A 17,447-nucleotide genomic window follows, 5' to 3' on the forward strand; every position below is an offset into this window, starting at 1 on the left:
AGGACAGGGCTGTGGGATGAAGGTGTACCTGGGAGAGAGGGCAGGGAAAGAACAGGCAGCAAAGAGTGAGGCACAGTCTGACAGCCTGCTCAGCAAGGGCAAATGCACAAGCTAGGGAGATGGGATAGGATGCATAGGGAGGAAGGGATGACTAGGAGTCCCATCCCCATGGTTTCCCTGTAAAGACAGCCCAGAAATTCCTCCCACCTCCCCCAAGAGTGGCAAGGAGCACAGAGATGCTGGGAGCAGAATCAAGGAGTAAGGCTCTCAGTAAAGGAAAGACACAGTTGAGCCCAAAAAAGGCAAAGAGACCACAGAAAGAGAAGAGTGAGGCAAAGGAAGGTGCAGCTCACCTTGTTCAGCAAGGAGGAGAAGGCAAGAGAAGTGGATGAGGGAGCCTGCACTGGGACTGGCTTTTATACTGGTCCAGACAGCCCCACGCCCAGAGGCACCCTTTACGCACACAGTGTATTTATCAACACGCTCATCTTCCATGCAAAATGTCCGATTAAAGAAATTAGGACGCTGCTTATGCTTCCTGCAATGCTGCCTTTTCATTTCCCTGTTCATGACATCCCCATTCAGCCACGCAGACTCATTTAAAGTGATGGTGTTAGAGGCCAAAATGTTTCCAGGGGAACGACACGTCAGCATAGGCCAATGGTGCAGTCAGTGGTGAGGAGTGTCCCACCTCACCAGGTGATGACATTCCCTCTCCCTCCAGGCCTCCCTCTGAAATGTTTCCTGATGCACAGGGCAGGTTTCCTCACAACCCCAAGGCTTTAACCTGGACATCCACATGCAAGGGTCAGCACCATCAGTCCCTCTCTCCCATCTGTGCTCACTCCCACTCTATGAGTCATCACCTTTCTAGGCAGGGCACCTTTGCTCTTGGCTTTCAGACTCTTTGAGATTGAGCTTTGCTCTCAGCAGATGTTTGCCTGCATCCTTAAGTGTTCTGTGATTCTAAATCAAGCTTTACCAGTTTTCTTCTCTCCTTCATCCCCACCCAACTTAAACAGCAGAATAGCAGTGGTGAAGAAAAATGTGTATTTCTCTCCCAACAATATTTGCTGAAGACCTCTGGCACAGTTGGAGGTAACCCTGTGACCAAGGCGCATACTGCCCCATCAATATATGTCCCTCTTTCTGATCATATTTTTTGCCACAATATTTGCTTTGGCCATCCACATTGATGGCACCCCAGGTGCGAGCAAACACTTGGCATGACTTCCACAGGACACCCAACTTTGGTCAACAGCAAGCAAGGTCAACGAGTCTTTTTAAGGACAGTTGGAGGAGCACAGCACAAGAAGTACCTCCTACTTTACATGAAGTATACCCAAGCAGGACCAAAGTATTGCCTGTGGAGGACAAGTGCATGGGAAGAAGGGACTGAGGACAGAGCAGGTGCTGTCGCTCCCTCAGCCACCATAGCTTGAGGCATTGTATGAGGGACAAACCATCACTGCTTTTGACCAATGCAGGCACTGCCTGCACAGCAGCTGAGTGGGGTTTCTGGAGGATTTGCTGCCCGTCTGCTTCAGACTCACGTCCCTTCAGGACACAGTGTCAAACATTGAAAGACTCCATATCAACTAATGCTTTTGACCACAGGACTGCTCCAATGAGGGGAAATGTTCTTTTTCTGCTTCCTTTAAGCCCTCTACAGAGTTTCCAGGGCATGTCACCAACACTGCCCATCACTGACAGATGAGAGAGGATGATTCCTGTGTGTCTTGTCCCTTCCCCTACATATTATACCAACCCACATCTACTTTGCCCCACAGTCTAGCAGAGGGCTCACATCTCCTCTTACACAGTTCCCCTGGCTGCCTCCTGTTCCTTTAATTCTTCTGGGACTCCTAACAGGTCCAGGGTTTGGACAAAGTGCTTGGAGGATGGAAGGGCAAAGACATATTGCAAGTGGTAGCATGGGATCAGATCCTTGGCCAGGTGGGTGTCAGCCCACGCAGAAATGTCTTCTAGTTGATTAATGGTTTGCATCAGTGACCAGCAGCCACTATCCAGCCTTGCTTGATGCTCACATGTCTCTTGGGGGAGCTCCTGGCCACCCTTTAGACACTGAGACACTAAAATGCACCTCTCTAAATCTCCATGCCTCTTCCAATGACCATGGCTCTTGAGAGTACTCAGCTTTTCAAGGCAAGAGATAGATAAACCCACCCTATTCCCCACCATGGCATCTCATTTCCCCTGAGAGGGCTTGACTGGACATCCCAGAAGGGAAGGAACACGAGAAAACTCAAGATACAATGCAGCATAAATTTTAATGAGTCAAAAGTGAGAAACAAAGCAGTGCATGGTGAAAGGGACCTGGCCCAGGCTGCTACAAGGACAGCTGGCAGTCAGCCACCCCTTCACAGCAGTGGTACACCATCTTCCTCCAGCATGCATGGAGAGAGTGATGGGTAGGACTCCTCTCAGCTTACTTCAGGATGACCCCATGGCACAGGACAGCAGGAGACAACAGGGACTCATGATGTGCAGAAGAAAGCAGGAGAAGCAGAAGACATCACTTGGCCATGTTCCCAGACAGCACAGGCTAGCAACTTGCTTCCCTCTCCCCTTTGAAGGAGAGCACAAGGCTGCTCAACCCATCTGGAAACCATGGCCAGCAGCTCTGTCCTCAGTCCAGTCCTTGGCTTTGGGCTTCCTGGGCGATCACTCACTGGACATCCAGCCCAGCTTAGCAGGGCGGGCACCTCCTGCCACAGTAGCGGCCACCAAGCCCAGAGATGCCAGACAGGCTAAAGCCACCAGAGTTGATGGGCACTCCATCCTCACTCAGGATGCTGCCAACAGCAGCAGAGGTGGGATATGGGGGGTTTGGGGGAAGGAGCTGAGGATGGGTCCGGGCAGGGTGACCACCACGGGAGAGGGCTGGATGACCACGCGGGAGTCCTGGCACTGCCTGACACAGGGCTCGTTGCAGCTGTTGGCCAGCGGGGTTGGGCCACAGGGACGGCACAGGTCGTAGCAGGACATGGCTGTGGGATGAAGGTGTACCTGGGAGAGAGGGCAGGGAAAGAACAGGCAGCAGAGTGTGAGAGGCACAGCCTGACAGCCTGCTCGGTAAAAGCAATGGCACAGGCTGGGGAGATGGGACAGGCTGTGTAGGGAGGAAGAGAGACTGAAGAGCTGTGGTCCCCAGTGGGGACCTACAAAAAAATTCCAAGATTTTCTCCCACCTCCCCCCGTGAAGAACAAGCAGCACAGAGACGCTGGGAGCAAAGGAGCAAGGGTCTCTGTAAAAGATACATAGAGGTAAAGATTCGGTTGAACCCAAAAGACAAAGAAGAGAGAAGGAGAAAAAGAAGAGTGAGGCAAAGGAAGGTGCAGCTCACCTTGTTCACCAAGGAGGAGAAGGCAAGAGAAGTGGATGAGGAAGCCTGCACTGAGACTGGCTTTTATACTGGTCCAGACTTCCCCAGGATCAGAAGCACCCTTTGCACATGTGAGGTGTTTACCAACAAGCTCATATTTTATGCAAAGCATTCCACTGAAGTTAATGAGGTTGCTGTTTACGTTCCCTGCAATGCTGCCTTTTCATTTCCCTGTCATAACCTGCCCATTCAGCCGCACAGACTCTTTTCAAGTGATGGTCTTAGACGCCAAATATTTCCAAGGGAATTTGCAAGAAAAATCAGACAGATATTTCAGCCAAATGGGTGGAGTGGTGCCATATTTTCAGGTGATGACAGCATCTTATGGTCCTGAGGCATGCTTTTAGCCTTTGTTGTAATTAATGTAGGTTTTCTCATTACAAACCTAGGATTAAAGGGCAGACTTTCTTTATGTGGGGACTCAGCAAACCCATTGCTCTCTGCACCTCCAAGGCCTTTTAGGTTTTCTTAGTCATCATTTTTTCATCAGGGAGACTATGCTGTTGTGTGTTTGAACCTTGATATCTCGCATGGCCCTTAGAACAAAGTATCCTGTCTGGTTTGCCCTCTTGCCTCTTTCAGCATTGCCTGGAGTCCTCCAGTCACCAGAACAAGAATGTTTTGGCTAGAATGATGTTGCTTTTCCATAATTAACTATTATTTAGCCACTCCTGTTGTCATGCTGAAACCACTCCTTAACAAGAACATCTTTCAGCTTCAAAACTCTTCCTTCTTCCTTTCCCCATTTCCATACCTCAACTTCTTCTTTGGCCTTACATACTGAAAGGACAGTGCACACAGTTCCAAACACTCAGCAAGGTTCCCATGCAAAGCAGAACCCTTCCCAGAAGCGCATGAGGACTGCAGTGTCAACAGGGACTGTCTGGAGAGCAGCAGATGTGAAGATCTCCCCAGGGATGCATGCCCAGGGAAGGATGCAATACTCTGCACTGCATCTCCTGGGGGAAGACAGGGGCTGAACATTCCCAAGACGAAAAAACACTCTGCTTGGGGCACCACCCACACTCCTCTGAGACCCCACCTGGACACTCATTGCAAAGGGTGGACAAAATCCCTTCCCCAGCATGGCTGGGGATCCATCGGAGACAGGCAACACTCCCATCACGGAGGCCCAGGCCAGATTCCTCATTCAGGAAGGTGGAGGGAGCTTTTAGGTTGACAAGAGATGTTTATTTACACAAATACACATGCAGAAGAAATTCCCAGTGTGACTGCAACACAGTAGCCCGATATGGAAAGGAAAGATTTCCTTCAAACATAAGGAGTTTTCAATATACCCAAACCAAACTGTACACCAGTTTTCTATCCCTGACACTTCCACTTAAAACTCTTCCACAAGGAAAACATCACATGTAAAGAAGCCTTTTCCTACCATATATCCATCCTCCCTGACTCAGTTCCCCATATAGGGGGTCTATGTAGAAGCTCAAGCACCCTGACACACTCTGCTCCCTCTGCGTGTAGTGAGGATGTTGCCTTCCTTCCCTGGTTCGATCTTGACTGTGCTTCTGCGAATGTCTCAGCAAGGCTTACAGTCATGGATGGGAGTCCATTTTCCAGGGCCTTCCAGCAGGTAAAGGCAGAGGGGTATTTGGAAGGATAGCTTTCATTCAGGGAAGACAAGAAAGTAGCATCTGCTGCAAACAAATACTTTTAACGCCAGGATAGTGCACAAGAGTAGTCTTTGACTGTGTCAGAAAACAACTGCAGGGCCAGGTGCGAAGTATTCCCCGTGGAGAAACAGACCACGGAAGGGAAAAAAAGGGAAGAAAATTAAAAATCAGAACTCGTATTTCCTTTTACACAGTTCCCCTGGCTGTGTCCTGTCCCTTTAACTCCTCCAGGACTCCCTCCAGGTCCAGGGCCTGGACAAAGTGCTTGGAGGAGGGAAGGGGAAGGACACATTGCAAGTGGCAGTGTGGGATCAGAGCCTTGGCAAGGTGGGTGTAAGCCCACACAGAAATGTCTTCCAGTAGGTCAACGACTTGCATCGGTGACCAGAAGCCAGTATCCAGTCTCGCTTGTTGCTCACATGTCTCTTGGGAGAGCTCTGGGCCACTCTTTGCATACTCAGACAATACCACGCACACGTCCAAGGCCCAATGCCTCTTCCAACACCCATGGCCCGTGAGGTTACTCAGCTTTTCCAGGCAAGAGATAGATACACCCACCCTAGCATCCAATTTTCCATTGGACAGTTTGCCTGGGCATCCCAGAAGGGAAGGAACTCGAGAAGACTCAAGATACAATGCAGAATAAACTTTAATGAGTCAAAAGTGAGAAACAAAGCAGCGCATGGTGGAAGGGACCTGGCCCTGGCTGCTACAAGGGCAGCTGGCAGTCAGCCACCCCTTCACAGCAGTGGGACACACTCTTCCTCCAACACACATAGGGAGATGGAGATGAGCAGGGCTCCTCTCAACTTGCTTCAGGATGACCCCATGGCACAGGACAGCAGGAGACAACAGGGACTCATGATGTGCAGAAAAAAGCAATGGAAACAGAAGACATCACTTGGCCATGTTCCCAGACAGCACAGGCTGGCAACTTGCTTCCCTCTCCCCTTTGAAGGAGGGCACAAGGCTGCTCAACCCATCTGGAAACCATGACCAGCAGCTCTGTCCTCAGTCCAGTCCTTGGCCTTGGGCTTCCTGGGCTATCACTCACTGGACGTCCAGCCCAGCTTACCAGGGCAGGCATCTCCTCCCTGAGTAGCGGCCACCAAGCCGGATCCAAGACAGGCAAAAGCCCCCAGAGCTGATGGGGACTCCCTCAGTGCTCAGAATGCTGCCAACAGCAGCAGAGGTGGTGGATCCAACGGCGGTGTTCTGGGGGAAGGAGCTGAGGATGGGTCCGGGCAGGGTGACCACCACGGGAGATGGTTCAATAATCACGCGGGAGTCCTGGCACTGCCTGACACAGGGCTCGTTGCAGCTGTTGGCCAGCGGGGTTGGGACACAGGGACGGCACAGGTCGTAGCAGGACATGGCTGTGGGATGAAGGTGTACCTGGGAGAGAGGGCAGGGAAAGCACAAGCAACATGTGAGGCACAGCCTGACAGCTTGCTCGGCAAGGATAAAAGCATAAACTGGAAAGCACGGACAAACTGAGCAGGGAGGAAGAGAGACTGAAAAGCTGTGGTCCTGAAGGGGCCTTTGCAAAGAAATCCCAAGACTTTCTCCTATCTCCCATCAAGGTGGGAAGGAGCTGAGAGTGAAACATGACAAAGGAGCAAGAGTCTCAGCAAAAGCTACGCCAAGACCAGAAGAGAAAGCAAAAAAGCACAAAGAAGAGAAACAGAACAAGGTCCTTGCTACTTACCTTGTTCACCAAGGAGGAGAAGGCAAGAGAAGTGGATGAGGGAGCCTGCACTGGGACTGGCTTTTATACTGATCCAGACAGCCCTAGGCCCAGGGGCACCCTTCGCGCACGTAATGCGTTTACCAACGCGCTCATCTCATATGGAAAGCGTTTGCTACTACCGAAATAGGCCTTGATTTGGTACTTGCAATGCTTCCTCCCCATTTCCTTGCTAATGGCATGCCCATTCCACCCTAGAGCCTTGTTTTCTGTCACATAATTAGAGTTCAAACTAATCATTGAGGTGGAAAATATTTTATAAAATAAGCTATTATTCAAAAAACTGCACTTCACTTCAAGTTTTCTACCTAGCAATGTCGCAATCTTGATCGTTCATTTAGCTTCATTACGTACTTCCAAGCCACTGAGGTGTGTCCGTCTGCAGATCCCTTGGGCTGTATGACAATATTGAAACTTCTCCTTTGGTTTCTTTAAAGGAAAGAACTTCAAAGTCAGGCCCAAATATTCATTAATGGTGGAGACATACAAAGTGGATGTACTATGTAAATATGGCAAATCTATGACAAAATCGCAGTAGTTACATCACTTTAAATTTGAGATTCATGGTTACTCCCTAAGCAGGCAACATTTAATAGCTTCAGAAACCAGGGTGATTATTTTTTCCATTCAAAAGCAGGGTTTTGTGTGATAATAATAATGTATTCTAAAACTTCAGGAACAGATCCGCAGCTACTCTAAATTCTTATGACAATGCAGCAACACAGGGCAACAAAATAAGGTTGGAATATGGGTTTTTTGGAAACCGCCAGCACAAACCATCCACTTTCTCGAGCGTTATCCTGCTGCCACAAGCTCTGCGCCTGTTCCTGCTGTTACCACGAAAAGAGATTTTATACAAATCCTTATTGCTTTTTTCACTTTGTCTTTCACAGGATGTCTTCCTCAGTGTCAAATGATGTTCTCAGCTCTGCTAGGAGAATTCTGCAAAGCTAAAGCTGTTCATCTGCTCCAGATTCATAGCAGTCTTCTTCAGGCTGGATCAGGAAGGATCTGAGGCTTCCCATGCCACTTTATTGCACTGAAAAGCCTCACATACCATAATTACCTCCATTTCAATGTGCTGTCTAGACAGAAATTGGAGTTTTTTCTTCTTCTTCTTTAGAAAAGGACATTTCTGGCCATCCTAACCCTTCCTGATAAAGGGTCATTCAACACACAAGCTTTGGTTGTTCCCTGGGATGTTTATTTGGGCATCAACCCTGATTAAAGAGGCTGCCAGTAAGAAGCAGGGAGAAAAGCTGCAGCCACCAAAGATGACAAAGTCTCTTCTTGTCCCCACGTAGCCCCTCTTTGGGCTGCTGTGTCACGAGTCTTAGCCACCAGCCCACAGGATGAGCTGGTCAGGGAAAGTGCTTCATGTACCCCAAAATCTTCCCTTCCCTACAGACAGGTTTCCTATCTGGAGTTGTTTACCTGCTACTTGTTGGCTTCTCTGATAAAGTAGTAAAAAATTTTCTCCTTAAACATCCTCTCAATTATGAGGTGTGTTGGAGGGATCCCTGGGGCAATAACTCTTATCAGGAAGCTCTGCATCCTCCTTCAATCAAATGTCCCAGGCATTCATTAATGATTTATACGTGCAGAGTGCTGTGTAATTAAAGTGTGTGTTGGCTTCAGCCACCCATGGGTTGCGCAATAATATCCCTTTAAGATAAACAGATCAAAGTCACCTCTGTCACCCCACTAATCAGCTCCTAATCAGGTCACGATTCCACACCTCACAATGCCATTTTTTCTCCCTACCCTGCACTCCTATCAGACCCCACTCACCCCTCGCAGTCTGGGGTGACCCTGGACCCCAATAAATGCAAACAAACTCTATTGCATGGATTCGTATGTCATTACAATGATTTCTGTAATGAAAGGTAAAGCCTTATAATATTAAACAATGTTTTTCAGGATACAAGTAATCTCCACGAGAGATTATTTTCCTTTTCTGTGAGTATTTCAAGAGCCAGCCCCTCTTCCATGGCACAACTGGTAATGTTTTTAGTAGGCTGCCTGTCACCAGTCTGATGCAGTGGAAGATGGGGAGATGTCAGTATAAAAAGCATCCAGACTCCACCACCTTTCTCCAAAATAAAATATTTCATTTCCTCGGTTGCTAATATTTTCCTTTTTTTCATAATTCATTCAATCCGTGGGCCTCATCTTCTAACAACTTCCATAAAGGCGATGTCTTTGCAAAGATCCCACAGCAATGGCCGTCATTGGGAACAGCCTGCGGAAGTTTCAGATTAAAGCATTTCAAAGCGCCCTGCAAACTCTCATTAATTATTTATACATACAAAACACTTATTATCATATTTTAAGCACCCGGCATGATTGCAGTGTTTTAAAGCAGAGTTACAAAGTCACCCTGAAATATGTCAAGGTTATTAATGTGTATTTTCTAGGTAGGCATTAAGATGCTTGCGACATACGGCATTTTTCTTCTATTTTCATTTGAAAAGTGGCTTTGCAGCGTTGCCAGGTTTCCCAGAACAAGCAACTGAAGAAACCTGTTGCAGAGAAAACCTGAACAGTATCGACTTCCCAGAAACTACACAAGCAGGCGCTTACGCCCTTCCTCTCTGCTCCGCATGTGAAAAGAGAGAAAAATAATGATATAAGCATGCGTGACCTCCGCATCTTGTTTAATTATGTTTGCATTTCGGACGGGGGCCTCAGAAAGACCTGAGCTACTCCCGCTGATAAAGAAATACTGAAATAAAGACCCTTTATTAAGTCGCTTAATAAAGACCTAGAGGCCTTTTCAGAGGAGCCAGGAGCATGACCTGACATACAAAAGGCTCCTTTTATCTTTCAATTAATTTAAGAAAGCTCCCACAATAGAGGCCTCCTATTTCTCTTCTCATTCTTTGTTTACCCCTCTTTAACTGTTCTCTGTAGTGAAGCAGATAAATCCATGTCGAGACAACCGTTCCCCAGTAACCAACCATTGCCTAAGGGATGAGTTTTGATGCAGGATTCTCATTTAAAGGGTATTATTTTTTTAATAAATATCATTACTCCGCAGTCAGTAATTTGCAGGCATTGGTAATTGCAGATTTCTTAAGTGACAGCTTAGGTTTCAAAACAATAAATGAAGTCATGGATTTTAACTAGGGATGTGTCTTAAATACTTTAAGCAGCTTTGAAAAACTTGGCATTTTTTTCCTATTTTGTGGAGAGAGGAAATAAAATGAAAAAAAAAATCAATGTTCAGTATTCATTCTAAGTAAAGGCAAAGAAAAAAAAACCCCAAAACAGCACAGTTTGAGACTTTCCAACCCTATTGAATCGCTGTGTTTTGCTCAGACCAAGTGGATCTCCACTACACCAGGATTTCTAATCCCTTTCGATATTTCTCTCCAGTTTCAATATCAGGTCTGTGACCTTTCCCATAAATGTGGTATCCCACAGAGAAGGGTGATCTGGTGCCCAGACCGCCAGCGTGGTTGTGGCTGTCCACACTTCAGTCATCCCATGGAGGAGCTGTTACACCAAAATCCTCAGGTTGTTGTGGAAACAGCACTGGGACAGCGTGAATATAGTGGCTACTCTTAAAATTAAACAATTCATTAAAACCCAGATCTGTGTTTACTTCCCAGCTGCCACAGAATTCCCGTGTAAAACAGGAGAAGTCATTTCAGGACACCTCAAAAACTGCTCGCTCTGCTTTTCGATACTGCCAGCCCCTCCCTTAATCCCCATGCATTTGTAAAAGAGATCCTAATCCCTTCTCGGCCGTATCTCGGGTCTAATCAGTTCGAACGCTTGTTGTTCGATGTGGGGACTTGCTCTGTGTTTGCCCAATGCAATGCAATCGCAGTCAGGATTTCAAAGAGCTGCTGGAATTCCAATTATAAATCATACGATAAACGCCAATGAGGAAAGCCTGTTTTACTCCAGCCTGTTCCATTTGCTCACCAAGTGACCTCTGACAATTCATTCAGCCTCCGTGCTTCACACTTTATTAAACCTAGATAATAGCTAGAATTACAATTTGCCCAAGGCAATGAAAAATTAAGCTGTGAGGGAACTGCGAGGCAGCATTTTGTGTAGAGCCCGAAACAGCAGGGAATAAAAGTCTCCAGGAGTCCCATAAGAGACGACAGCACAAGGGGCTGTGAACAGAGGATGCAGTGAACACTGAGCAGCCTTTGGGAGGGTATTTAGAAAAGAGAAGGTCCAGAAGAGGAGCATGGGTTACGTTAAGCCTGAATTAGTGGCACAGAATGCTTCAACCGCACAAGATGAGCAAAGTTGGCAGCTAAGGGTTTGCTCGCCAGCCATTTCCAGCTGCCTTCCAGTGATTATTTATTATCTTTATTCAAGATCACATCCGATTTGCTCATGGAAAAGCCTCCATGGGGCATTGCCCTGCTTCAGGTGATGTCCAGGGCCACTCGGCTCCCTCAGACACAGGGAAGGAGCTGTCACCCCACCTTGGTGCTCCGTCACGCCAGCCCATGGGGTCCACTGCTGCAGGGCTCCATGCCTGGGCCATCGCAGGGCGTCTTGCTGCTTCGTCCATAAAACTGAGCTACTGTGGCAATTCCAGTAATTAAGGGATATACTGCGTGCGATAGCTCTCCTCCCCAAGAACAGTGCCTGCGGTGGTTTGCTGTCAGTTGAAAACTGGATTGATTTACTTTTTTACCTACAAGTTTTTCAGGTTTTATCTTCACTTGGTTCGTGAGCAGCACGTCGTGCGAATTTTATATTGATACCACCAATCGTTTTCTTTATACACAGTTAAATTGCAAGAACTAAATCTTACTAAGTGAACTCTGAATGAAAATAAACACATATAAATATATATTCATCTCCCTATATATGACTTTTCAAACAAATTCATCTCGCTGCACAGCTCCGGTGTTACATAGCTCCTCAGTGGCAGAGCAGTGCTTAGGCAGATTAATTAGAGGTAAATCTTACGACTTTCCCACCTTCCCTTTTGCCTGGAGCTCTCAAAAAAGCCTGCTTTAATCAGAAAGCTCATTTTTCCCTAACCAGGATGGAGCAGAGAGGTGAAAAGGGACAAAAACTTGAGAAATCAGCTAGAAATAAATATATTACATTGTGGAAACTTGCATCTTCTCCGGAGCAGCTGATGCATCTCTGTCCCTTCAAGGAGGAGCCTTTAGGGATCTTCATCTTAAAGGAGGAGCCTTTATCCAGAGACATGAGGATCCCTAAGGTGGTGATATCCGAACAGGAACATCCTCACTAAAGTCCTCCTCGAGTCCGAATCTCGCTCAGTTCCTCTAGTCCCAGAAAGCTTTTTAGTCCCATCCTAAGCTTCTCTGTCTTAAAGCAGCCATCGTGCTCTGAAACCTCATGGCAAAGGCGATCAAATCAAGATTTATATTCAAAGTGAAGGGTAACCATTGTGTGGTGTTAGGAAGATGGCATTCCTCCATCCTTACCTTGCAAACTGGGAGGAAGGATTCCTTTGTTCATAATTATTATTTACTTCATTTATTCCTTTACATCGTAAATTATCTGTAGCTTGGGAGGACATCAGCAGGGGTCCTAAGGCAAAAGCACTTATGGGAACTAGGGGACAGAAGATTTCAGACCAATTCCCAGTCATTTATGCAGATAAAGGGTTGTGCCTCAGGTATGTCAATGCAGCACAGCAAGTTGTATCATTAAACTAAGTTCTCATCAAGATAGAGCTATTTCTGGTGTATTTTTCTTGTTTTTACTTCACTCTCCATCTCAGTTACCGTCACCAAAAACCAGAACCTGGATGAAAACACATGTTTCATAGCACAATCCCTGCCGCAGCTGCAGGTTGCAGTGCAGTTACAGGAGCTGTTTAGTCGCAATCTGCCCTTTCCTATACTATTGTCCTTTTCAACCAGTCAAAAAGCTGGGGAAAACAATAAAAACACAAACACAACCCAGCTCTGTGATGCTCTGTGACTTCGCTTTGAGTCAGTAGCAAAAAAACGTGGGTGGCATCCACCTGCCTTTAATTGCAACACGGTCAAACCCTGCTAAGAGAGCTGAAACAAATCCCCAAGCTCCACTTAAATCCTGTGCAAGCGCTATTTGTAAGGGCTCAAGTGGATGTTGGATAATGTCAAGCTCTCCCTAGGAATGAATCCTACGCAGAGATGACCGGTGTCATTGGGAAAATGGCTACGAATTTATTGAGTGAAATTCATGAATATTCACTAAGAGGGATAAAAGCTGTATGCTGTTAAGTTTAATGTCCTGTAAGGCATTTCAGAGGAAAAAGCCCTTCCACACAGAACAACACAACAGATTTGGGAAAAGAAAATAAATTCCTCTTCCCTGACAGCAAATGGTGCCACTGATGCTCCCTTGAATCCCTTTCGGAGTGAATCTGAGAGGGGAAAAATGCAAATAAAAGAACTGGTGATATAACTGAAATGTGGTTAATGAAGAATATTGAGTTCTTTTTGACCCATGAGACGTTCAAGCGAATCCTGCCTGAAGGGTGTACTCTGCATTTAGCACACTGCGAGGATCCAACAGCTAGCAAACACAAACAGCGAGCAAAACAGTTTCATTACTTGCAGGAGTTATGCATGCAGCAAAGTTTGTTTTGCAACTAATTAAGACTCCATGCAAAAAGGGTGTCACATCCTCCAGGCAATTTGACTAAGTGTATAAAAGCATTTGCTACGTAGAACTCTTCTAATCACTTTTCTTAAACTCTTCTCCTTGGTGATCCGGGTAAGTCAATTTTGACTCAATTACTTATTGCTATCTAAATATTATCAAAATGACAAGTTAAACTTAAGAAATCGCAAGGGGGTATTCTTCCAGAAATATCCTTTCTATTGTCCTTTAGTTTTAAGTCAATTTGAGTTTTACACTTCAGAGGAGAGAGTTGGCATTTGCAAACTACCTTAACATTGCGGACAGCAGTTCGTTTAAACCAGGGCTGGGATATAAAATTCCCTCAGAACTCTAAAGAGTCTCAATAATTTCATACTGGGGAAGAATTCTTTTCATATTCTAAAGACTGGGTTTCATTAAACAAATTGTCATTTAAAAAAAAATTAATTTTTATGATGTTCTCACCCTCAGCTGTCTCCAAGGAAGCTACGGTGACTTTTAACATTTGGAGAACTTGTCCTAAATATTTTCAAAATCCTCCAGAGACTGGAAGCCAGACTTTTCTTACTAAAAAGCCGCTTTACTGCTGGTTTTGTTTAAGATGTTTATAGTGCTGAATTCCGAATCTAGAAGGAATATGGAAGTGTTGCTTCTTCACCTCCTCTCATGGGTACTGGGATGAGCTTTGAGAAATTGTTTGGCTGTGCTGGAGCACTCACGGATCCCTACCCTTAGACTGCTCTGCGGGAGCAATTCTCTCCCCAAAAGCAAAATTAGCCATTTCAGATCCAGCTTTTCAGCTGACAAAATATTCTGCTGCTGCCTTTTTCTTACCGTCGAGTTAAAGGCGTGGGGGCAACTGGGAAAAGCCAAAGATGCAGCCCTGAGGATAGGAAAAGGCAACAGTGGCGTGTGGCTGAAATGGGACTTTTAGCTGGAGACACAAGAAATCTCCCCCAGATTTTGTCTCCCAGGGTGGATGTGGGGACTCATTTGGGAAACCAGTTTAGGCCCATCCTTTATGCCAGCCTTTCATCTCTTCCACATCAGTTTCACGCTGATGAAGTGAAGAAAATTGTCACTTCCCCCTCACTCTTCGCCTTGCCCAATTAGTGTGGGCACAATTCAGGGCAAGGATGGCATCTTAATCTATAATTATACAATGCCCAAGAGAATGTGGCCTTGATATCAGTTTTAAGGAGCTGTGTAATTTCAGATAGAAGATAGTGTAATCCAGGTGATATATAATGAGACTAATAAAAGATGGGTGGATCTCCATCCCAGATCGCACTGTTCCACTTCTAATCAAGTGAGATCACGTAATTTGTTTCACCCCCATGTTTTGGTTTTGCCAGTGCTAAGGATTAAAATTGAAAATTTAAATACGAGTTCGGTTGGGGTTACGGCTTTCAGCAGGGTTTGAAGTTGCAACAAGAGTGAGAGCGCTGCGACACGTGTAAAATCCTGGGAAGAAGAGAAGAAGAGCAATAGGACAAGAGCATTTTAGGCTGCAAACAGTGGTCTGCTAGAAAATACCATCAGGTATTGAAACGATGATAATCCAAAGGGTTACTTAGGAAAGAGAAGAGTTAGTGGATGGAAAAAGGAAACTGGACAAACATTTAGCTACCACCTGAAATATTTGCACCTCCTAATTCCCATTTTTGCCAGCAATCACGATGTCCAGCACGCAACTGAGTGATCCCAAAGCCTTGATACCCAGCATGGAAACATCTCGCTCAACTGACAACTGCCTTTTCTCCCCCTCCTCCTCCTGTCTTTCAGGTCTGGATCCGTCCCATGTCTCCCTACGACGACTGCTGCCTGCCGCCGGGGGTGCTATGTCCCGAGCCGTTTGCCCACACCTCCAATGAGACCTGTGTCATAAAATACCCCGATACGATAGTGGACATAGTGGAACCCGACCAGCCACCTTATTCTGTGATATATCCTGGCCCAACTCTCACCACTTTCCCTCAGCAAACCATAGTGGGATCTACTGCGTTGTTTGATATCAGGAACTTGCTCAGTTCCCGGGGATCTCTTGGTTTTAGGGGCATGTGTGGTTCTGGGACAGCGTGGAACTCAGGATTACCATTTCTCGAGACAGGAAACTGTAATCCATTCTCTGCTCTCTTGTCCAAACCATTTTGTTATAAAACTTGCAGGCCAACCTAAATCTGACATGGATACCTGCGGATTAAGGCAAAAAGCAGAACTGAACAGTAAGACAGATCACGACTAAGTTTACGGATAATGGATTCTAGAAGTGCTGAGCTCCCGCAGTTCCCAGTGAGGTCCATAAAAGCACGGCTTCCTGGCACTAGACCTGCGTGAGGACTAGAATTTCCAAATGACGAGAAATCAAAATGTCACTATTGATCGTATTCAGAATTAGGATGAAACCGAGAGAATTTTCCAAGAAATCAGATTTTTCAAAGAGATATTTTTTGGTTTGATAAAAGTAGCTCTCAATAAATTCAAGTGTTTGTGCCAATATTGACTTCTTATTATCGATTTCTCTTAAAATAAAGAGCAAAAAGTATTTCAAAATCATATGAATGAGGATCTTGGTTTCAGAAGTGAAATTTTCTCAGAACTGGTATTCACTTGTATATCTTGCTGAACCAGCATTTACCATTAAAAGCAAAATCAGCTCTACTTGGCATTTCTTAAAATTAGGCATTTGTAAGTCTTTCTTGTGCTTTATTTCTGCTTAGATCCATGATGTAACAGCTTCCCAGCTTTTTTTTCTGCCTATATCTCATTTGATGCAAGCCAGGGCAAAAAAAAACCTCACTTCAAGCAATTGTAATAGCAGATTTCTTTGTAAAATACTTCTGATCAAAGAAGAGCAACCTGTGCAGACTCGTGGAAGTGGAGATTCATTGCAGACCCTCATGAAGTCCTGGAACGCTTTTAATTATATCCTAGTCACCTAATTTTGCGCATGTATATTCAGCTTCGCATTGCCATTAAACGTTGTCATGCAGCATGCACTTTCTGGGTTTCCTTTTTTCTCTGCACCTCATTTTTGAAGCCTTGCGAGTCCCACTATAAATGGCACTGTCGCCTTCCTGAGGCTCGGCATCCATGCCAGTTCTAACTAAAGCACCTCTCAGTATTTATAAACTTTTACAGTTTAGGACCAAAATCAATGCCAAGAAAAAAAAATAAGTAGACAATTTTTGGCATCTGGGCCAGTAGCAGTAAATCCATAGAAAAATTACATGAAGCATCCTTAAGTCAGAGACAAAAGCTGCCACCTCCCAAGCTTTTAAAGCAGAGACCTTTACCCCATTGTAATTTCCAGGGGACTGTGTTTGCAGCAACCTTGCACATCCCACAGGACATTTTCTCCATATTAATCTACTCGAGTTCTTGGAGTCTGCAAATTAAATCTGCAACTACTTTTCACACATTAAACCCAACTTCGAATGGCTCCTGTATGATCCTCTCAGTAATAACAAATACAGTCCTCAGCATGCTTCGTAAACATTAATTATGTTTGTACACATGCAGCCCATTGCACAACCAAGCCTCTGCCTTTGGATTTAGACATCCAGATGTTGAGCAACACCTCCGCTTTACAAGCACGTGTACGAGGATTGCAAGCATCACCTTGCAGGTGAGACCATTATTTTGCACTTCTCCATAAAAAGCTCGCAACAAGGGTGTCTGTCCTTTTCCTCCTTCCCCGAGGGTCTGTGCAAAACCTATGTTGGTCAATACAACCATGCGTGACCTGGGATATATGTGCTGTATGGACTTTTGCTGTGAATACACTCGGCTGTGCTGTGGTCCAGACCATCGAGCACAGGAGGGCAGGCACATGCAGCACTTGTGTCAGTGCTGGGAAGCTCTGCATGGCTGCGGTCTGCAGGAGGGGAAAGGATTGCTTCAGTCCAGACTGTGTGCAGAAATCTGATTGTATTAGTTTTATTTTATTTTATTATTTTCATTTATTATTATTTAATTTTATTACTTTTAATTTCGGCTATTATTTTAATCTTTATTATTTCATTATTTTGCGTCCAGTTCTGGGCCCCTCAGTTC

The 17,447-nt window shown here is 45.6% G+C and overlaps 1 protein-coding gene and 1 pseudogene across 1 annotated transcript; both read right to left on the reverse strand.

The window, feature by feature from the left end:
- Positions 1 to 2,710: 2,710 nt before the first annotated feature.
- On the reverse strand, positions 2,711 to 3,009 carry LOC104539965 (annotated as a pseudogene).
- A 3,103-nt stretch (positions 3,010 to 6,112) lies between these two features.
- On the reverse strand, positions 6,113 to 6,415 carry LOC104539966 (feather beta keratin-like). The gene has a single exon (XM_010183645.1). The coding sequence runs from the start codon at positions 6,413 to 6,415 to the stop codon at positions 6,113 to 6,115; it is 303 nt and encodes a 100-aa protein (XP_010181947.1).
- Between the last annotated feature and the right edge of the window lie 11,032 nt (positions 6,416 to 17,447).

Source organism: Mesitornis unicolor, unplaced genomic scaffold (assembly GCF_000695765.1).
Source record: "Mesitornis unicolor isolate BGI_N332 unplaced genomic scaffold, ASM69576v1 scaffold10834, whole genome shotgun sequence".
In the NCBI taxonomy this organism is placed as follows: Eukaryota; Metazoa; Chordata; class Aves; order Mesitornithiformes; family Mesitornithidae; genus Mesitornis; species Mesitornis unicolor.

Coding starts and splice junctions, on each gene's coding strand:
- LOC104539966 (XM_010183645.1), bottom strand. CDS start 6,415: ATGTCCTGCTACGACCTGTGCCGTCCCTGTGTCCCAACCCCGCTGGCC.